This window comes from Oenanthe melanoleuca, chromosome 3 (genome assembly GCF_029582105.1).
Source record: "Oenanthe melanoleuca isolate GR-GAL-2019-014 chromosome 3, OMel1.0, whole genome shotgun sequence".
NCBI classification, from domain to species: Eukaryota; Metazoa; Chordata; class Aves; order Passeriformes; family Muscicapidae; genus Oenanthe; species Oenanthe melanoleuca.
The window spans coordinates 47,245,293-47,265,615 of NC_079336.1; the positions used below are offsets into that span (position 1 = coordinate 47,245,293).

General features: G+C 39.0%; 1 protein-coding gene across 4 annotated transcripts in view; it reads right to left on the bottom strand.

The window, feature by feature from the left end:
• FAM184A (family with sequence similarity 184 member A) overlaps nt 1-19,988 on the bottom strand; it is a 73,097-nt gene extending 53,109 nt beyond the window's left edge. For 3 of the 4 annotated variants that reach the window (XM_056488462.1, XM_056488461.1, XM_056488459.1), the window contains exon 1: nt 19,603-19,982. In XM_056488462.1, the coding sequence (XP_056344437.1) occupies nt 19,603-19,770 (168 nt within the window). In that variant the 5' untranslated portion in view covers nt 19,771-19,982. Of the gene's footprint in view, nt 1-19,602 lie in introns of all 4 variants that reach the window. The other variant, XM_056488460.1, reaches the window with a different exon arrangement.
• Nucleotides 19,989-20,323: the final 335 nt, after the last annotated feature.

The window sequence follows — 20,323 nt, forward strand, 5'->3', positions numbered from 1 at the left end:
CAGCATGTTTATAAATTATTACAGTGCCTGTACCTTAATATTTAATTATCAGAAAAAGCCATGCCACAGTTCAATTAATCATGGGGCAGGAAATGTCCTCAGTCAAAGAAGAGGTGCAGAGCATGCCTCGATGCAGGGACAGAGTGGTCAGTGTGGAGGAATAGGTTATTCATTCACTGTGACCTTTCTCCTTTCCCCTGGAGTTGTACCAGACAGCAAATGAGAGGCTTTCTGGGAGCTCATCAGGAGCTTTATGCTACCACAGAACAGGGATAGCCTTTAGCAATCAGGTAATAGAAATCAAAATTATGGCAGCAAGTAAAGCTACAGCTGCAGAGCATTCTGTAATCAGAATATGTAATCACATTGTAATCACATTACCTGCACCTCTTTTGATAGCCCAACACACTGAGCAGCAAAATGAGAAAGGAATTCACAAGTTCAGAAGCCAGAGAGTCATGAGTGGCTTAAACCTAAGGCCTCAGGGCCAGGACACAACAATTTGTGATCCTACAAGTGATTTTAGCAATCAGTAGCAAAGAACAGAGAAGGAGATCACCCATGACAAGAGGTCAAGTGGGCAATCAGGCCCTGTTGCTCCTGCTCTAGCAGCTGGGTGCTTCCAAGACTGGGTCTCACCCGTGAAATACAACCATAGCGGGACAAAAGGGGATTTGACAGAGGCATCAGCACATATGTGAGAGTGACAGAAAGAGAGATTTGGGAGCAACCCCATTCCATTAAGCAGAATCAATATCATACTGGATACAGGGACAGATGGGATCCTGATATGGGTAGAAGAAAAATCCTTTTTTTTATTGTTATTTTAGATGTGCTGCAGAAAAGAGAAAAGTGGGGTATTTTCCTCATCACAACAAATTATAAAGGAACAAAGAACCTAATAACTGTACCCCATTTTCTGAGGAAGAAGAGCAGATATGTCTTACAAATATGAATCAAAATAAAATAAAACATAAGAGGGAAAAGGAAGAAAAATACAGTTCGTTTTTAAAAGGCTTTTAAAAGAATCATGACCTGGCTAAGGTGTGACTGACAGATACAATGCTGCACCACCCAAATTAGAAGGAATTTCTCACTGAGAGGGCTGTCAAGAATGGAGATGGCCTGCTCAGGGAAGTGCTCAAGAAACAACTGGACATGGCTCTTAGAGTTGTGGTCTAGTTGATATGATGGTGTTTGGTCACAGGCTGGACTCAATCTTGGACGCTTTTCCCCACATTAATGACTTTATGCCTCCATGAAATATGATGCAACCTTCAGAATATGTTCAGCTGAGGCAAAAATTCAGGTGCAAAACAAGCAGTTGTGATGTCAAACAAACAAGAAACACTGATTCAATGGGAAGAGCTATATCAAGACAGTATCACAGGACTATGGGAGATGGGTTGGTTTTGCAGCTGAGTAACACTAGACATCTCTAGACAGTGGCCAAGACGGCCATTAAAGAATGCTGCAGATGGACAGGCAAGTGGCCAGATTGAATTCAACTAATTTGCAGGAGTAGAATACCTTAGAATTATATTTACAAGCCAGAACAGAAATAATTTTTCCAGGAGGAAAGAAGAAGACTTGAAGATCTTGACAGCAAGACAAGAAGCAGCTGGACAGAAGCGAAGCGCCACACTTTACTATAAACCAGATTAGGCACCATTAGTGCCTTGTACAACCTGGCACTTAATCCCCCACTTGGCTACGACACGACATCTATTTCTGAGAGAAATGCTCAGCTGTTCTACCCTGGCATTGCTGTTTCTAATGGAGTTACATAAGTTTACAGGGTTCAGCAATCCAGTTCTGTACATTTATGTTGCACTGTTCTCAAACAGAGCCACTTCTAAGCAATATATTTATTATCTGTGTGACTGAGACATTTAGTTTTGTTAGTTGCACATAAGTTTGATTTCTGTGCCAAAGTGTAAAACTAGCGCACAGAGTAAGTTAAAATAGAGTTCAATGTAAGTTTCAATCTCATTATGACATCAAAAATATTTTCAGGATGACAACTTTCAATATAACACAAGAATACATTGAAGAAAGACTGTTATGAAAGAGGGAAGATTGTTTAGAAACTGCTTCAAAAGTTAGTCAGAATGGGAACAAATTCTAGCAGAAAACAGTTTAAATGCTTTGTGATGGCTCCTAGAAAATCAACTCTTATTTTTAAACTAGACCAATACTTGTAAATCAAGTTGAGTGGTGCTAAACCTCAAACCTGCTTAACTGATAAGCAGAGCTCTACTATACAAATGTTATCAAAATATAACAGTTATTTACAATTCTTCTAAGACTATTTCAGCACTATGACTTAAAAATATTTGTTCATCCCAAGTCACCAGCATTGTTTCAGAGCTACATTACACAGAAAACAGAGATGCCATATTTCTGTCTGCTTTAATTACCTGCTAGGTACAGTAAGTTCATCCTTTTCCAATTTCTGTATCTAGTATCATCAAATTACATCCTAATGGTCAGTCAAGCCACAGCTAATGAAGACAATGTCATTTGAAAATTTCTCTGTGCATTTTTAGAAGGAAAATACACTAATTCACCAATTATTCCTTTTCTTAACAAAAAGCAAAGTCATATTACTCCTTGAAAAAGCATCCACAGAAGAAAAACAGCTTTTTGGTGCAAAACAGAGAGATGGCACTGTGGAAGTGGGTTGTCTTCAACAGGATTAAATGCCTTAAAGGATGACATTGAAGCAGTGAGAGCCTGAAAGGATGACAGAAGTTGAAATTTTCTGCAAAGCATATTTCAATAACAAATCCATCACACTTAGAGAATCTCAATTTGGAGAGAAAAAAAACAATCATATAAAAGGGGTAAGATTAGTCAGCTGATTCCATTTATTGTCTGAAAGCAAAGCTTAAGTTTTTCTATTTTGTTCTAAAATCAATCCTTTTTTTTGAACAGGACACTGTAAGTAATGTCTAATTCAGTCATAGGCAATTATATTGATCTAAATTATAATTTTAGTCTCCTTTTTTTACTAAACTGAGCTAAATTATCCTCCATACAATCACAATCTATACTTTCACCTACTGTATTTACATCAGAAAGAAACATTTAAGTCATGTAGCTATCTGTACTACATGGAATAAGTCATAATACCCGAAATAATCCAAGTTCTAAAAAATTACTGTCCTGTTTCCTTTTATTTCCTTGCTTTATCATTCAAGCTAACTTTCATTATAGTTCAAGACTAAAAACTTGCTCTTAAATCTTAATCTATTTCACCTTCAAATCTAACCCCCTCTTAACTTTCACTATATGAAGTGTCATGTTTTTAAACATTTATTTTTCACTAAATGTTTATGATGAAAACATGTCTGATCATTGCCTAGTTTTAGATTTTTCAATACATGGCTTAGAAACACATAGCTTTTTAATAACTAAGGGTAAGCAAGCTGAGTTGCCCTGCTTTTTAGGAAAACATAACATGGGAACTGGCTTTAAATATTTCGAATGAAAGGGATTTGTTTTTTCTTTTATTTGGTAAGGAGGGAAGAAAGGAAAGCAGGGCGATAGAGACAGAACAACAACTGCAGAAACATAAAGTAAAATGAAGCATCTCCATTTTGAAATCTGCTCTAGAGGATATCCAATATTTCTGAGTGCCATCACCTGAAAATGTCACAAGTACTTTTGGATAATTGTAAATGAAGTTGACACTAAAGAAAGATGATCTCTTTGGCTCTTAGTTTGCTTGTAAACCTGAAAGCAAGGCATAGTCAGCATTATTATCACTCACACATGCTATTCATTCTTACTGAAGAGTCCTCAAGTGTCGAGCTGATGAAAGCATTTTTTTGTATTCAGTTTTCCCAAAAAAACCAGCAATACTGTATGACAAGCCCGAGAAAAGGCCCGCCCAGTTTCATCTTCCCCACCAAAACAAAGTTCATTTTTGCACTCTCTCTGCCTGCAAGTATTTTCTTCTCAGTGCCTGATCTATTTTGAGTTTAATTTCCTCAAGAATTTCTGGAGACTCTATGCAATTCAAGTATCTAGTGACATCTCACAGTAGATGAGGCCATGCAGATAAGAATGTATCACTCAGCCCCTAATGGATCAAAGAAGAAATCTTCACCAGTGTTTTGAAAAGCAGACTGGTAAACAAATCCATTGCTTGCTCATAATTGATTTTCTACTTTGCAGACTTGTTTAAGGAAGGAAAGGTATGGAGCCTTCCAAGCAAGTACACAGTTATGAAGGAAAGAAATATTAGTGAAAAACATATATTGCAAGACTCCCAACATAGTATTTTTATCTACTGCATCTTTCCACTTTCTAGAAGGCATTAACTACAAATCACCTCTGAAAGTTTTAATGCTAAATGCTAAGTTTCCAGAATAAATAAAGGAAATTCCAACTAGAATAATGGAATTTTTAATAACTGCAGAAGAATTTGAGCTACTTTCCCAGAAAGAAACTACCTTGAAGTAGTTTCCCTTCCTCTGGAAAAAAAAAAAAAAAATTCTCAATTTTTAACCAAAAAAAATAAAATCCATTTTCATGCTAAGACTTATCACTAATTCCACTGTTTTTTACTGGTTTTGGGTTTTTTTGTTGTTTTTTTTTGTTTTTTTTTGTTTGTTTGTTTTTTTTGTTTTTTTTAAATTAGATTACAGAAGCAAAATCACAAAGTAAGCAGAAGGTGGCACAGTCACCAGTTGAGAGCTCAGGTTTATTTTCAAAGCCAAGTCAAAGACGAATCTAGGACAAGTCTGTAGTGGCCTACTGGGACACTTTCCAGTAACCTACAGGTACCAATCATGCAGTTAAAAAAATCTGTAACTCTTAGCTACATCTCAGTATTTACATAATAATGACTATTATTTTGACATCTGACACTCACAGGTTGCAAGTTCAACACAGTAGCTATTACAGAAACACCATGTTTACAGAATCACAGAAAGGCTGAGGTCAAAAGACCCATCTGGAGGCTACCTAGTCTAACCTAGACCCTGACCAAAGCAGGGTCAGCTAGAACAGACTACTTTGTTCCACTGCTCAGGTGGGTTTTCAATTCTCCGAGGAAGACAAGCACTCAACATGTCTGGAAGCCTGTGCCAGAACTTGACTATCTTCACAGAAAAAAAAAAGAAAAAAAGAAAAAAAGAAAAAAAGGTGTTTTCTTATGTTTTTGTTTGTGCCTACTGCCTTCTGTTTTCATGAGACACCACTAAGAATATGCCTGCCCAGTCCTCTTTACTCCTCACCATCTGGTGCACACACACATTGGTAAGATCCCCGAGCCTTCCCTTCTCCAGGCTAAACAGTCGCAGCTCTCAGCCTCTCCCAGTATGACAGATGGTCCAGTCCCCTCAACACAGCAGCCTTTTGCTGGACTTGCCCCAGTACGTCCATGCCTCTCATATGGGGGAGCCTTGGAACCAGACCCAGCACTCCAGGTGTGTTTCACCAGCACAGATCAGGGGAGGGATCACCTCCCTGGAAGGCTGTGACACTCATTCCAGCGCAGCCCAGTGTGCCATTGACCTCCTCTGCCAAAGGCACGCTGCTGGCCCACGTTCAGCTCGTGTCTGTCAGGGCCCTGGGGCCTTTAGTGCCCAGCTCTTTCCAGCCAGTCGATTCTAACCATGTCCTTGCTGTGCTGCCCCAGATAGGCCTTTGCATGAGGTTCCTGTGCTGCATTCCTCCAGCCTGTCCAGCTCTGAATAGCAGCACACCCATCTGTTTTATCAACCCCTTGTCCCACTTCTGTATTGGCTGCGAACTTGCTGAGTGTGTGTTCTGTCTCATCATCCAGGTCACAACAAAGATGTTAAACAGATTGGCCTCTAGGGCACACTGTTAGTGACCAGCTCTCAACTGGGCTTCACACAACTGACCACAAGTCCAGAGGTTCAGCCAGCTTTCATTCTACTTTAATGTCCACTTGCCTAGCATACACTTGAAGAAAACTCACATGCACATGACAAAGAACAGCGGAGATGTAACCGATTTTAAATTTCCTTTAAAAACAGTCCTACCCAAAAGGAGAAAAATAAAAAAGACTAAATACATTCTTTCTTATAGTATCTAGTCTATCTACTTAAAGTTTGTGCAGTTCCTTCCACCAAGTTTCCTAAACCATTCAGTAAAAAGTGGGGGGAAAAAAATTATATACATAAGTAGAGAAATTGCAGTGTCTCCATAAGAAAGAAAATTGATGCTCTGATGAAAGCATACAATTATGCAGCTTTGTCCTAAAGCATCTCTTTTTTCTATTCATCCCATTAAATACAGCAAAAGTAGAATCCTGAACATCCAGCTCAACAGCTATACTTTCTTATTATGGCTATCCAGTTGAATCCAAATTTAATCAGTGAGATAATCTTCTGGAGAGCCACCCTAGTGAATGGTCTTAAAAACTTGTCTCATGCAATTGCAATGAAGGCTTCTACTATTGCTTCTGTTTGGTAGCTGGAATACAAGGACCTTAATTTAAGAGTGCTTACATTGTAAATGACTCGCCAGATTCTCCTCTTTTACAATACTTACTTTATCCCACATAAAATGGGAGACATTAACTGCTGTTCTTCAAGCAATTAATCATACAGAATTCTGTAGGTAAGACTTCAGAATTTTTCACTTCCAAAAAAAATTCCCCACACCTGATGGGTCAGTCGAATAAGAATCTTCAACAAGACCTCAAGTTTTGGCTGTGATTAGCTATACTAAGAAGAAAATCTGTGATAGCTAATATAAAGATGATTAAAGGAAAACCAAGAAGTCTTCTTTCTTCAGCATCTATTACTTCCTTTTTTTTTTTAATTCAACAAATGAGAAAACAGTGGCAATCTTAAAACAAGGAATCCAGATTAATCAAACAAGTAGATTTGTGACAAAGGAAAAAAAATTAAAAAAATCACTGATCACTTGTGTGCAACTTCACATTGAAGAATTAGCTCAAGGCCTCCGGTGTGTGCAGGTCTGCATCACAGACCTGTCAGTTTATATATATTCAGTCTCTCATACAAACATGCTTAGTTCTGACTACTACAAAAATCTTCCATTTTTTACACAAAAAGAGAACAAAAAATAGCTAAGTTGGTGGCATATTGCAAAATATATAATTAGTTAAGAGAAAAATTTAAAGATGATCTATGCAACTCATATACAAAGAACACACTGAGATATCATTCCAAAGCCCATTTTAAGACTATTATATGTACAGCGCAGTTGTCAATACACCAGCTGTAATTCAATTAAACAAAAAATTATAACTCACATCTTAACTTGTTAAAGAGACAGCATGGAACAATTTGGTTTTCAGACTCATGCATTTAACAACCAACAACAAATTTGCTTAAGTTTTCCAATACCTTTTCAAAGTTGAATTTCAAATTAGCTAGCAAATATCATTTAAACTTTGGTTTGTTGGTGGGGTTTTAACATCATTTTTACACACTAAGCACAAGTATCTTCAGCTACTGATCCACCACTGCTCCCATTACACAGTCAGGAAAGGTTCTAATAAAGATGAAAGTTCTTGACATTACTCTGTTCTATTTCCAGATCCTATCTCTAATTTTAATCTATACTTTAAGAGAGTTTCCATTGCTTTCTACCTATAGTTTAGAGGTTAAAGAGACTGCATACCATACAGTTTACAAAACAAAACCGCTTCCATGAAAGTGTAAGGTTTTTTTTATAGTAAGTTCATTAAAAATGAACAAGCTTTATGCATAAAAACAGAGCTATGCACATTTCAGACATGTCTCATTTTACAGATAAAAGGTTAAACATGTGCTTGTACTTGTCAGTTTTCCATAGTTTTCATTAAGTTCTCAGTATACTACCTATATTTTAGGCAGTCTTCAATCACAGAACCACATAAAAATACACTAGAACTCAGAGAATCCAACTAATTCATTGAGCATCCCAATTCATTATTCATTCAACTGGAAAAAACTACTTCCTTCTGTTGCAGGCTCACTTGGGATGGATGAACTTGCAACCACAAATCAATATCCTTGTGCTGGGATAGGTGTAGCAGTACCAACACCAAATCAAAACATCTTTTCAGTTCTGGCAACCTCTATTGACAAGGTTATGCCAAAAAAACCCCCAACATTACAAAACTGTAGCAAAGTTGCTTCAGGCAATTTCTCAAGAGAGTTAAATCTTGATAAACATACTGAAGAAAAAAAAAAAAAAAAGAAATTGCTACAAGGAAAATAGGATAGCCAAGAGGCTATTCTCAAGTTGTGTTCGTCTCAGAGCTGCATTTTCTTCCAGATTTATTTCTTGAATATTTGCAAATCTGATTTTAGCCTTTCAGGTATATAGACCCCTAGAGATCCTCATTCTACAAAATTATTCCACATACAAACAAATGAATTTTCTCTCAGAGAAGAGTAATATTAAGTTCAGAACTTCCCAAAACAAGAAGCAGTAACACCTAAGTGGAGGAGAAAGGTCAAAATTGTACTCATCTTACAAACCTGGATCACTATTTTTGATTAACTATCAAAGTAAGGAGTTTTAGTAGTATATGGTTTCAAGAGGAAATTTCCTCTTATTCTGCAGACTTGTGAACCTAAGATATGTTGGGCAACATCCAGAAATAAAAGACAGATCTTCAGTATATTTTATGACAAGACAATTGCATTTTCAGCTTCTTAAAACCTAAAAATGCAGTTATTTCAGAACAGAATTAGACCAAATAATCCTTTTTTTGTTGCATATTACATAAGTCAGCTTTTGAAAATCAACCATAAGGCCCTCTTTCAGAGTTCTGACAAAATTAAGAAAATGCTGCTGTTCATTCAAATATCATCAAACATTCCTTAATTTACTGACAGAACTCTGAAAAACACCAGCACCTGTTTTAATTTTCACTTCTTTGTCTTTTTTTTTTTTTTTTTTTAATTCTGCCAAGTTTCAGGGAAGACACTACAATACAGCATGGCACACAATTTCAGAGAAATAATTCAGAGAAATAATTCAATAATTCACTGCACTTACCTCCATAGTATTCAGTAGAATCAATGTTATAGTTTGCCATACTGACTATGTAAAGCATTTGGGAAATTGTAGTTATATAAGCTGGGCCTCTAACGGGATCTTGCCAGTAGGGAAATGTACTGGTTTGCATAAACCAAGTCAAATGTGGTTGCTGTTGACACCAGTGCCAGTGAGGATAAGACGTGGAAGCAGCCCCACACTTGGTATCACAGAGAGCTGTGGCTGCCCCTGCAGCCAAGGGGCAACACAGGTCAAGAGAAAAATCCAACACAGCCCACAGGCAAAGCATCCAACAAGGCTCCTCCTCCCAAGAAAAGTACCTACAGCCTCTTCACTAAATATACATAAATTGTGTTCTTTGATAAAATTAGTTCTGTAGGTAAACTTAAGACTACTCTCAATTCTTTGACAAAGCGACTGGCTTTTTATGCTTCCAAGACCAGAGAATTTTCTTCATTTCTTTCTAAAGCTTTAAAAAATTCTCCCTTTTTTTATAAGAATTCCTTTTCCATACATGAGAGCAGATGAAGCTCAATATCAGTAGTGAATGTAGAGTTGAATATAGCTTGTGAGTCAGGACTTTAATTAAGGGAGCAACTTCATCAAAATTTCATATAGGCCTATACAGAAGCTAGAGTTTATGATCAGTGTGTAATTTTCCTAGAGTGAGAAGCCGTGCTACTTCTGTCTACAACTTTACCAAGCTAACAGTTTTTTGAAAGCAGGAAATTTAATTTCCCTCAGGACCACAGAGAACACATGCGTAAGGAAAAAAAAAAAAATAAACCAAACCAAAACCAAAACAAAAAAACCCCACAGAGACAAAAAAAGAACCACAACAAAACCCCAACCCACATTTTAAAATTTCCATTAGAGGAAAATAGTCTATTACACAAATAGCTTTGTCATAACAAAACAAAACAAAAAACTCTAGCAACAAACAATACCCTCATCCTCCCAACAATCTGGTATTTGAAATCTAGCATAAATCTAGAATAACTAGAGTATCAACTGACAGCTATGGAAAAGAACACAAACCAACAGAGGCTAAACTTGCTTCAGGCTCTTTACTTGTTCAGAATGTACCTCCTAAAGCAGCATCTGCCCAAAGTGATAAGAATTACAAACTCATGCATTAGATATTTGGAGGAAAGACAGAATATACCTAATACACCAAATTGCCATATATACCTTTTCAATTCACAGTGTGAACCATTCATAAGGTGTGAAACAGAGCACAGAAATAAAGGAAGACAAGAATCACAGGAATAGAGAGAATGGCCACAGAACACTTCCAGGTCAGCCCAAAGAATATGGAAACTGAGCTTTGTGTCGAAGTCCAGCCTCAGCATAACGTAAATTGACATATGCCCTTAAAATAAAAAAAGAGAAGGGGGTTGGGGAAAGGACTGGTTGAATTTTATGGCATATAACTAAGTTAACATTATAATGTTAGACAATATATGGAAAGTTAGTGAACAACACAGACAAAATAACAGACCCAAAATTTCAAATAAATTTCTACCATTCTGTGTCACAACACAAAGTATTTTCTTCAAAAAATGAGCTATCAAGAACAGGTTGATGTTGAGAAGAAAGACATATATAGATTTTCAAGTGTTTTGCATTCTTTTTATATAAATATACAATTGATTACTTATAACAAGCAACAATGAGCTAAACGTACAATTACACAAAGCAGTTAAATAAAAAAACAAGTCCTTTTCCTTAATCCTTATTAAAGAAATAATTTCCCATTATCTTCATTTGTCAAATTTTAAAAGGACAAAGACAGTCACAGAAGATTACTGCAATACATTTTAGTACAACCTATCCAAACACATCAGCATCCATACTGCAAAATACTAGATCTGAGAAGGCAGTGTCAAACACCCTTTACTAAAACTTATAGCTTTCAGTTACATTGTGAGTAAAAACACTGTTCAAATAAAAATCTTTGGATTAGAGTGCACCTGTTTTCTGAACATATTACACATCAGGTTTCTAGAAATTATATTTTAGGAAACTGGCTGAAAAGATTAAGCTAATCTCATAAAAATTAAAATAGAAAACTAGTACTTCTCATATTCACCTCAAACTACTTCTTGTAGCTAAAAGGTTGTCTTTCATTTAATGGCAGTACCTTGTAGAAGGACTTAATGAACTTTCTAATATTAGTTATTTTTAAAAGCTGTCATTTTGATCCTAGTCAAGTGACAACCTCAGCAAAAGGTTCTTCTTCCTCCTCCTAGCCTTCTAGATTCAGTTAGAAGAGCCTGGCTGAGGAAATGGAACCAGGTAATATGCATTAAGTAGGACAAGATGGTGAATAGCTTTAGACTGTTTTGTTTCTTCTGGTTATTTTTGGAATGCAATGCCTTTGGTTACTGATATGACATCAGTCATTAGAAGAATACCCAGATGCCTGGCTTACTACTGCCAAACTTGTATCAGCCAAGAGACATATACATCTGATTTCATAATGTTATGTTGAGATTTGCTGGGTTTATTTAGCAGCAAGCCTGCAAACAGAAAAATTTACTGACTATTTTAAGGTAATGCCCTCCTCCTCAATACAGTTCAAAGGAGAATGAAGCTTCAGTGGAGAACTGGAAGGGTGGAAAACAGTATTATCACTGAAAAAATTACTGTTTTTATTAAAGCCAAAGCCTGAGTCCAGAGAATTCCATATTGAAATAATTTAAATGCTTATGAGCTACTCAAGGCTAGAAGCTGCTGTACCAAAACAATGGCTTATGACAATTAACACGTCTATGCATGTATTAGATGCAGTACACCTTTAATTGTACTTCTAGACATTAAAAAACAAAGCATGTGTAACCAAGAGGTTGCATGACAATACAGAAATATCCAAAGCAAAGCAATGCTGTTGCCAAATACAATTTTACTGTCTTTGAAGAAAGCACAGAATCACAATGTTTAATATTAATCTGCAATCTGACTTCTAAAGAAGTGCTAAGTCTGTCAATTTGAAGCAAATTCTTCCCACATTTGTGATATTGCAAACACCAACAACACCAAAAAACCACCAGACTGGCTTCTGCTGATAGATTTTTGTAAGACTTGTCAAATCAAAACTTCTTACAGGATTGAGTACTTCAGAGTGTTGTGCCTATACTAATTTGCAAGTGTATGAAATAATTATACCTTGTATAGTTACAGAGTTCAACTACTTGCTTCCTTTTTCAAACATACATAAAAGACTCTCCAGTTTACAACTTTTAAATCTGAAGAAAAGCATTTCAGTATTGTGTTCTTAACTCTGAACTGGCACTTCCATCTAAAAAGAAAATTGCAAAAGCCTTCTTTCATAATGCAGTACTTCACTGAAACAGCAAGAACAAAATCCCAAATCAATATATATTCAAAGTATTTCTTAATCTCTTTCATAAGCTTTATATTGTCCTATATAAAAGCAGCTAAATGTTGGCAGATTTTAAACTTCATAGGTGTTGCAGTATTAGGTTCTTTCTTCTTTAGTCTTTAAATGTTGACATGTTAACATTGAAGTTTGTAGTAAAATCCATGCCTTTCCAGTTTTTCTGTAAATATCCTTACAGTGTTGATGTATTGGATTTACCAGCTGATGTACAGACCACAGCATTAGCATCTAATAAAGTCTTCCAGCTCCTTGTAACTCCATATTATTTAATTTTAGCAGTGAATAATAAACAAGAGGATGCATATAGAAGTCATTAAGAGTCGTTAGGTTGGAAAAGATCCTTAAGATCATCAAGTCCAACTGTAAACCTAACACTTGCAAGTCCACCACTAAACTATGTCCCCAGCTGCCATGTCATATTATTTATCCTCTCCCCCAATTTATTTATTTATCTCTTCGTTTTATTGTTCTTCTGGATGTTCATAAAATGAGGAGGAAAAAAAAAAAACCCAAACCAAAATAATCTCAGAGAAGTTACTATATGCACAAGTGTATTAAAGAGGCATTTTAGACCAGTAACATATGTGAATGTGTGATCAGACAGTTTTCTACATCACACTTTCAACTACACACACATACAGGAAATATCTTTAGAACAGTAAGTTAGCAGCAGCCCCAGAAGAACTTTGAGTTACCAGTCAACCATTAAAACTATGTGGGTGGAAAGCAAAGGAATCCATTTGAGTATATTTCTTTTTTATATTAAAAATATTTCATTTGTGTCCTCCTTCTTTCTTCTTGATGTCTTGTGATAAAAGACTGTAAAGTCATTGACCTAATTCCCACATCTCAACACTGAGCTCTAAAATACCTGTATCAGGTCAACATAGAACCCCTGCAGCCTCACCTTACAGGTGTGCAATGATAATGAAGGAAAGAACCATTTGAGAGATATATGGTCCTTACTAACTAAACCACCAAATTCTGTAATTTTTGTCCTACAAAGCGTGGAAGGTATGAAAGGCCTCTTCAGGTCTAAATCAGAAGCCACAGCTGCTTTAAAGCAATTCATAGTGCATCAGCTAGGAAGTATTTAGATAAAGACAACAGATGATTTTACTGAAGTTCTGAAGAAGACATTGAGAACCCGAAACCTCTACTTACTTCTGAACTATAGGAGATGTTCTTGAAGATACTACATTTTTAGCCAGATCCATCTTTCTCTTTATATTATCATGGGTACGGAAAACTTCTCTTCTGTGAACATCCCTTGCCAATATTACTGCAGAATAAGAACACAACTGGAACACCACATGGAAAGAGTCTGACAGGGAAGATAGAGAGGCTATACTAGCATGATGTAAAAAAGAAAAATCTCAAGACAGACGCAATATTTCTGGAGAAAGTTTCTCATTTCCTACCTGAGAGATAGGAGGGCTTACTTCAGCTATCTTTGGAATAATTAACACAAAACAAGTTAAATATCTCCAAGAAATGTAAATTAATGAATATCTAATATTACATTTTCAGATCTTTTAGTCCTTGCTACTATTTTTAATGTAGTAAAATAATATTTATTCACACATTACCAGTAGGAATAATATGGAAAACACTGACATTTAAATATGTACTTAAATCACACCTGCCTCAAAATTTCAGTTCTTTTCATGCAATCCTAGAACTGTTACAAATACTGGCCTACTGCCAGTGTTAACACACATTGGAGAGATGACATAAGGCTGCTTAAAAAGCTAAATCCCAAGTTTTTACAAAACTGTTAATGGCATCAACTACAACATGATGACAGCTAACATCAAAACAGTTCTACAGGGATTTTTAGATTCCCATGTTTTCCCTGGTTTTAACAGCTCTTTTTTTTAAGTTAAGTTTTCTTATAATTTTATAATTTTATGCACATGGAACCTTCTGCAAGAGGTTTAGTTGTTTTGTTTCCTGAGGCAGAACACTTCCAAACAAAAACTGACCAAGATTCACTGGAAACATTTTGTTAAGAATAATTTATATAGGTTAAAGCTTACAGCTCTTACTTCCATAAAACTGGATTTTGTGATTGTTGACAGACCTTTAACCATCCCAGAAAAAGACTACATAAAATAAAAAACATATTAAAGACCATCAAATTTGCTCTTCAGTTATTGAAATAAATTTACTATCTACATGCCCTAGAAACTGACTGGATTAACAACAACATTAATGCTTATTGTCTAAATACTTCTCTCTAACACAGGAAGACAGAAGGAAAATCAAAGATTTTGTTTCCCAAATATAGGCAAGAAGCTGTTGGAAAAATTGAGAACAGAAGTCAGATCTCAGGAATCTTGGATTCTAGTTTCTTGTTTACTCAAGGATGATGTGCCTTGGTTACCTTTGTTACCATCATCTTTGAATTGAGTTTTCTGGAACCTTTCCAGAACTGAAACATCAACGTCTAAGCAATGAAAAACATTAGTGTTTTATATAGTTTCTTTTTATTAAAGAGACAGAAATGCTAACTGTAGGGTAGAGATCATCTTCATGCCACCTACAGACTCTTCTTCCAGAATCATACAATAGTTTGGGTTGGAAAGGACCATAAAGGTCAGCCAATTCCACCCTCCCTGCCGTGGGCAGGGACACCTTCCACTATAACACTTTGTTCAAAGTCCCATCCAGCCTGGCCTTGAACATTTTCAGGGATGAGGCTTCCACAGATTGTCTAAGCAACCTGTTCTAGCGCCTCATCACCCCCCCCCAGTAAAGAATTTCTTCCTAATATCTAATCCAAATCTATCCTCTTTCAGTTTAAAGCCAATCCTGTTGTCTTATCATTACAGGACCTTACCAAAAGTCCCTCCCCGCTCTCTTGCAGGCTCCCTTTAGGTACTGGAATGCGCTCTAAGGCGTTCCCAGAGCCTTCCCTTCTCCAGGCTGAACAAGCCCAGCTCTCTCAGCCTGCCTGCATAGGAGAGGTGCTCCAGCCCTCTGAGCACATTTGTGGCCTCCTCTGGACTCACTCCACAGCCCTCTCCTCTGAGCCCTTCTCTGGACTTGCTCCAGCAGGCCCATGTGGTCCGTGTACTGGGGACCCCAGAGCTGGACATAGCACACAGGTGGAGTCTCAGGAGAGTAAAGTAGGGGTGGAGAATCAGTTCCCTTGACCTCTTGCAGCCCTGCACACTGGGTTGGTTTTCTGGGCTGCAAGAGCGCATTGCCAGGTAGTATTTTCTCATCAGTTAACAATACCAGGTGTTTCTTTCTCATCAGAACTGCTTCAGTTAATGTAAAATTTCTGCAGCAAGTATCCTACAACCAAACTAATACTGAAGATTCTCTTTTTATAGTCCCAGTGCAAATCATGCAGCTATTCTGTAGAAGTCAAAGATTTATGCTGATGTCACAAAACTTGCCCAACAGACTTTACAGACACTCAGGATACAGATTTCTCAATCACAAATGCTCAAGCTACAAATTACATCACAAGGACAGAAAGAAGAAACAAAACAAAAAAAAAAGCAACACCTCAAGAAATCCAAAAAGAGAAACAAGCCACCTGAACTCTTGTGGGAAACATGAAAAATAATGCCATTCTCTCCTACGGATGCAAGCATGGCAGCACCTTGCTTTTTGTTTCTAATCCAGTTGTCTTATGCAAACTAATTAAATATATATGTATATTTTCATCTGCAGCAGGCATAATTCAACACTGCACTAGCACTCCTGCATGGAGTAGTACAAATACATATATGCAATCTCATAATCGCAGTTTATTTCTTGTTGGCTTTAATCTTTGTGTCAGATGCTACTTTATCCCAAACTGGTACACAGATCTTCCGCAACGCCTGAAAATAAGGAGCTTATACTGAAGAGGAAGACCTAAAATTGCTTCAGTTACAATCTACTGCAGTCTTCAAACATGACACGAAGTATCATCTTGTTTTTTTAGACTTGCATTTCTAACCACTTGTTTTACCTTCCCCTGTGAATTAAGCATATTAAAGTTAAATCAAATAAGTCTTCCTCTCTCACCCAAAAGTAAAAATTTAGTTAAGCATTTCAGAATTGTTTTGCTCCGTGAAATGGATTCATACCTTATTTTGCCTCACTCCAAACTACTCATTAAATGTGGTTATTAAACAAATTTCACCTTTTACTTTGTGTTCCTGTATTGTTTTGACTAAAACATCACATTCCCTTTAAGTAATGTGAAAACAAAACTGAGGAACCCTAATTTTGGAATTTTACATTTAATTCTTGAGTGACCCTCATCTTCTGTGGGGAAAGCACTTTCTTCTGCTCCTACTCACAGCTCATAATGCAAACTGTACAAGGAGAAGCAAAAATAAACTATGGAGTCACATTTCTTTTGTCAGAAAACAGAAGCTGTCTGGATAACTGTGTGTACTCCTTAGACACTGAATACTTGGATTTTTCTTTTACCCACACTACACTAGTGGGTTTGTTTTAACCTGGTAAAGTGCCTTCTGCTCTAAATCAACATGGGGAATTATTATAACTTCAAGACACTCTTAGAGAAGAGTTAGAACAAAAATTAAATAAATGGGTAAAACAGTTGAAAGACAGGCAAGAAGTACATTATATAAAAGACATTAAACAACTTGAGAAGCTCAATTAAGAAGTAATACTCTTAACAATAAATTCCTAGTTTCCGAAGAGGAATTTTATGCACATATGTTGGAAAGCATTTCACAAAGCTAGAACTGCAGAATTTGGTCAAAAGACCTAAACAGAAATATCCTAAAATCTTTTTTGCAGCACCTTACTTCAAGGATTCTTCTACAAAGTGAAGTTAATTCTTCTCTGACAGTTAAGTCTCACTTAGGAAAATTAAATTCATTATGTTTATATTTTTCCCCTGTAGCTTGAGTCCTTCCCCAAGGATTAGCTTCTGCAGCCAGCTATCAAATCAGTCTTCAGATCTCAGAACAGATTAGAACGTTTAGATCACACTTTACCCAGAAGTTTCTATAATTCTTTTAAGCCTCCCCTCCTGAAAGGTCAAGTAGGTCAACAGAAATGTAGGACCTGAGCCCTCTAGCTATCAATCTGTCAAAATCTGCACCTCTACCTTAATGAAATACATTTTACGCAGTACCTTAAATTTTAATCCTAATCTTTAAAGTCTTAATTGTATTTTTGCAATAGGTGCAAAAGAAGTCTTTTTATATACACCTTAGCTTACATTTAAAAGTACTGTTATTCACTTCAGACCTTCATTCAATAGAAAGATGAGCTGATTTCCCAAGCTTTCTCCCTAAAACTTGAAAACAGAACACAACATACAAACTAAAACACTGCCAGAATCTGCAAGTCACTGGGAAACATACAAGACTCCAGCCCTGCAAAAGCCTAATTCACTTGTAAACTCCTCGCATGAGCAATTATTTGCAATACACAGTGGAAAACAACTCGTAGGTTTTATGTACATTAATCTGAAGTCTTTGTCAGGAAAGACTTGCATACAATACACAGAATCTTAGATGAACTCTACTGTGGATCATAAGAAAAATGAAAAAGAAGTATTCACTTTCAGTCTCTCTGCATTTTCCAACACAGGAATTCAAAATATTTCAGCACCATGTATTTAAATCCATAATTAACTCACATCCACCTCAACATATCTGATGCATGGTAAGTGAGAGTGCACAGGGCACATGCCCAGTGATGTGGAACTCATGGGTAACACACAAACGACTTCACATCAGAAATAGAATGCTGTTTCTGAAATGAACTATAAACTGCTGGGTAATTTCCTAGAGAAAGTAAGGGAAATATATCAAAGGCACACACACAGATACAAATTCTTCTTTGAAAGTATTACTTTACATAGGCACCTAGACCTTAAGGTAAGCCTAAAACACATTTAGGGTCTCCAGGTGCTTTTTACACCCTTTAGGGAGCACAAAGCTGTAGTAATACTTTAATGTTTTACTTCATTATTTGTATGCACATGGAGCAAGACCAAGGAGATTCTTCAGCTTATTTTAGTTCAGCTTTTCTCTTTATTCAATGAAAGTTCCACTGATGCTAACATCAAAAGAAACTGGACTTTGAATTCAAGGACAAGATACCCCTCAGTTATCAGCTTTCCAACACATTAAGGTGCACAGTGTGCCACGATAAATACTATTTTAAACTGGTCAATGGTGCATCAACTGTACATAAATGTGAACTGTCTCCACTGTGAGACTGCCAGCAGTCTTCATTCTCTTCACTCTTAGTCCAATGAAATGTCACCTTCATCCATTTTAGCATACATGTTAAGAACACTGGCAGCTCCCACAGTGCTTTAAAATTACCATTAAACGTTCTAGCTATTAAATTCCTGATAAATTCTTCTGCTTTCTCTTTAATAAAGAGAATCAGGCTCTCATTTCCTAAATAATGCAATTTGCCTACAGCTTGAGCATCACACAAGAGAGATTACAGCACCAAGGCATTGTTTTAAGTTATTCTAACTAAATTACAGCTGCAGTCACATCTGAAACATCAGGCCTACCTGCCTTAGCAATAAGCTTTAAAAACACCTCCCAGCGTGACTCCGGCCTCTCACCAAGATACAATGTATTCTCTAGGCTGGGGATGACATAATGAAAACTGTGCAATCAGCAAGAGCAGACCAGAAATCCTCTCACACTTCAGCCTCACCATCTAAGGCATTTGAGCTATTACCAGACACCTTAAATAACAGCACTTCAGCACAGAGAAAGGAAGCATCACTTGAATTTTTCCATTTACAGAGACTCGCAGAACGGCCTATAACAGCGCCAGAAGAGCAGCGACAATTTCCACAGAACAAACAGCCGGTGGCAGCCCATCAGCCGGGGCTCCGCTCCCGCACACCGGGACACCGGCTGTGCAGGCGGGGGTCGGACAGCACCGAGGGGCCGGCACTGCGGCTGCTCCGGTGCCCGCGGCTCCCGGACCGCCGAGCGCTGCCCGCGGGACCGCGGCGCCACCGCTCCCGCCCGCCGCCACGGGCCACGCTCCGGGGACACAGGGCGCTCCAGCCCGCACACCGGGGCACAAATCCGGCCGCATCCCACCCGATCTGCCATCGGCCCCGGCAGTCCGCCCCTCTCCAGGCCCGTCGCCGCCCGCATGAGGGCAAGGAGCGAAGGGAAACAGAGCGGAGGGGGAAGACACCCGAGGCGGCTGAGGAGCCGGCGCGCCTCCCTCACCTTCGTCAGCTGGGCGATCTTCTTGCTCATTTTGAAGTGCAGGTCCGGGCTGTGCTCGGCGCCCAGCCCCGCCTGTGCCGAGCCCGAGCCGAGTTTTCCCGCGCCGGACGCGGAGCCGCCGCCGTAGCTGTGCTGCGGCTGCTGCCAGCCCATGCCCGGGGTCGCCATCTTCACCGCCCGGCCGCCGCTCGGGCTCCGCCGCCGCCTGCCTTACCGGGGACCGAGCCCGGCGCCCCGGCCGCGATCCGCTGCGCCAGGCGGCTCCTCCCGCCCCGGGCGCTTCCCTCAGCCGCCGCCCCCGCCGGACTGCGGCGGCAAAGCTCTCGGGGACGCTGCGAGAAGAGGCGCCAGCCTCTCCTCCCCTCCCGGCCGGGGGGGCTCGGTCGGGGGCCGCGCTTGCCGGGGCCGCGCTTGCCGGGGCCGCCGCCGCGCTGTGTACGCCGCGCGCCCCGCGTCACTCGCCGGGCCCGCCCGCGCGCGCCGCCCCTCGGCCCCCCCGGCCGCCCCCCGAGCCGGGAGCCGGGAGCCGGGAGCCGGGATCGGCCCTCCTGTGGGACGGGGCGGGGAGAGCCCCTCGGCCTCTGGGCCCGGGCACGGCGGGGGAGGGCCGGGGTTCAGTCAGCGCTGCGCCCAGCGCCCCAGGCTTCTCTTGGGAAGGGAGCCCTGAGCGTGTGGCGGGGGATGCCCGGGGCAGGGCACTAGGAGGGGACCGAGCTGGCCC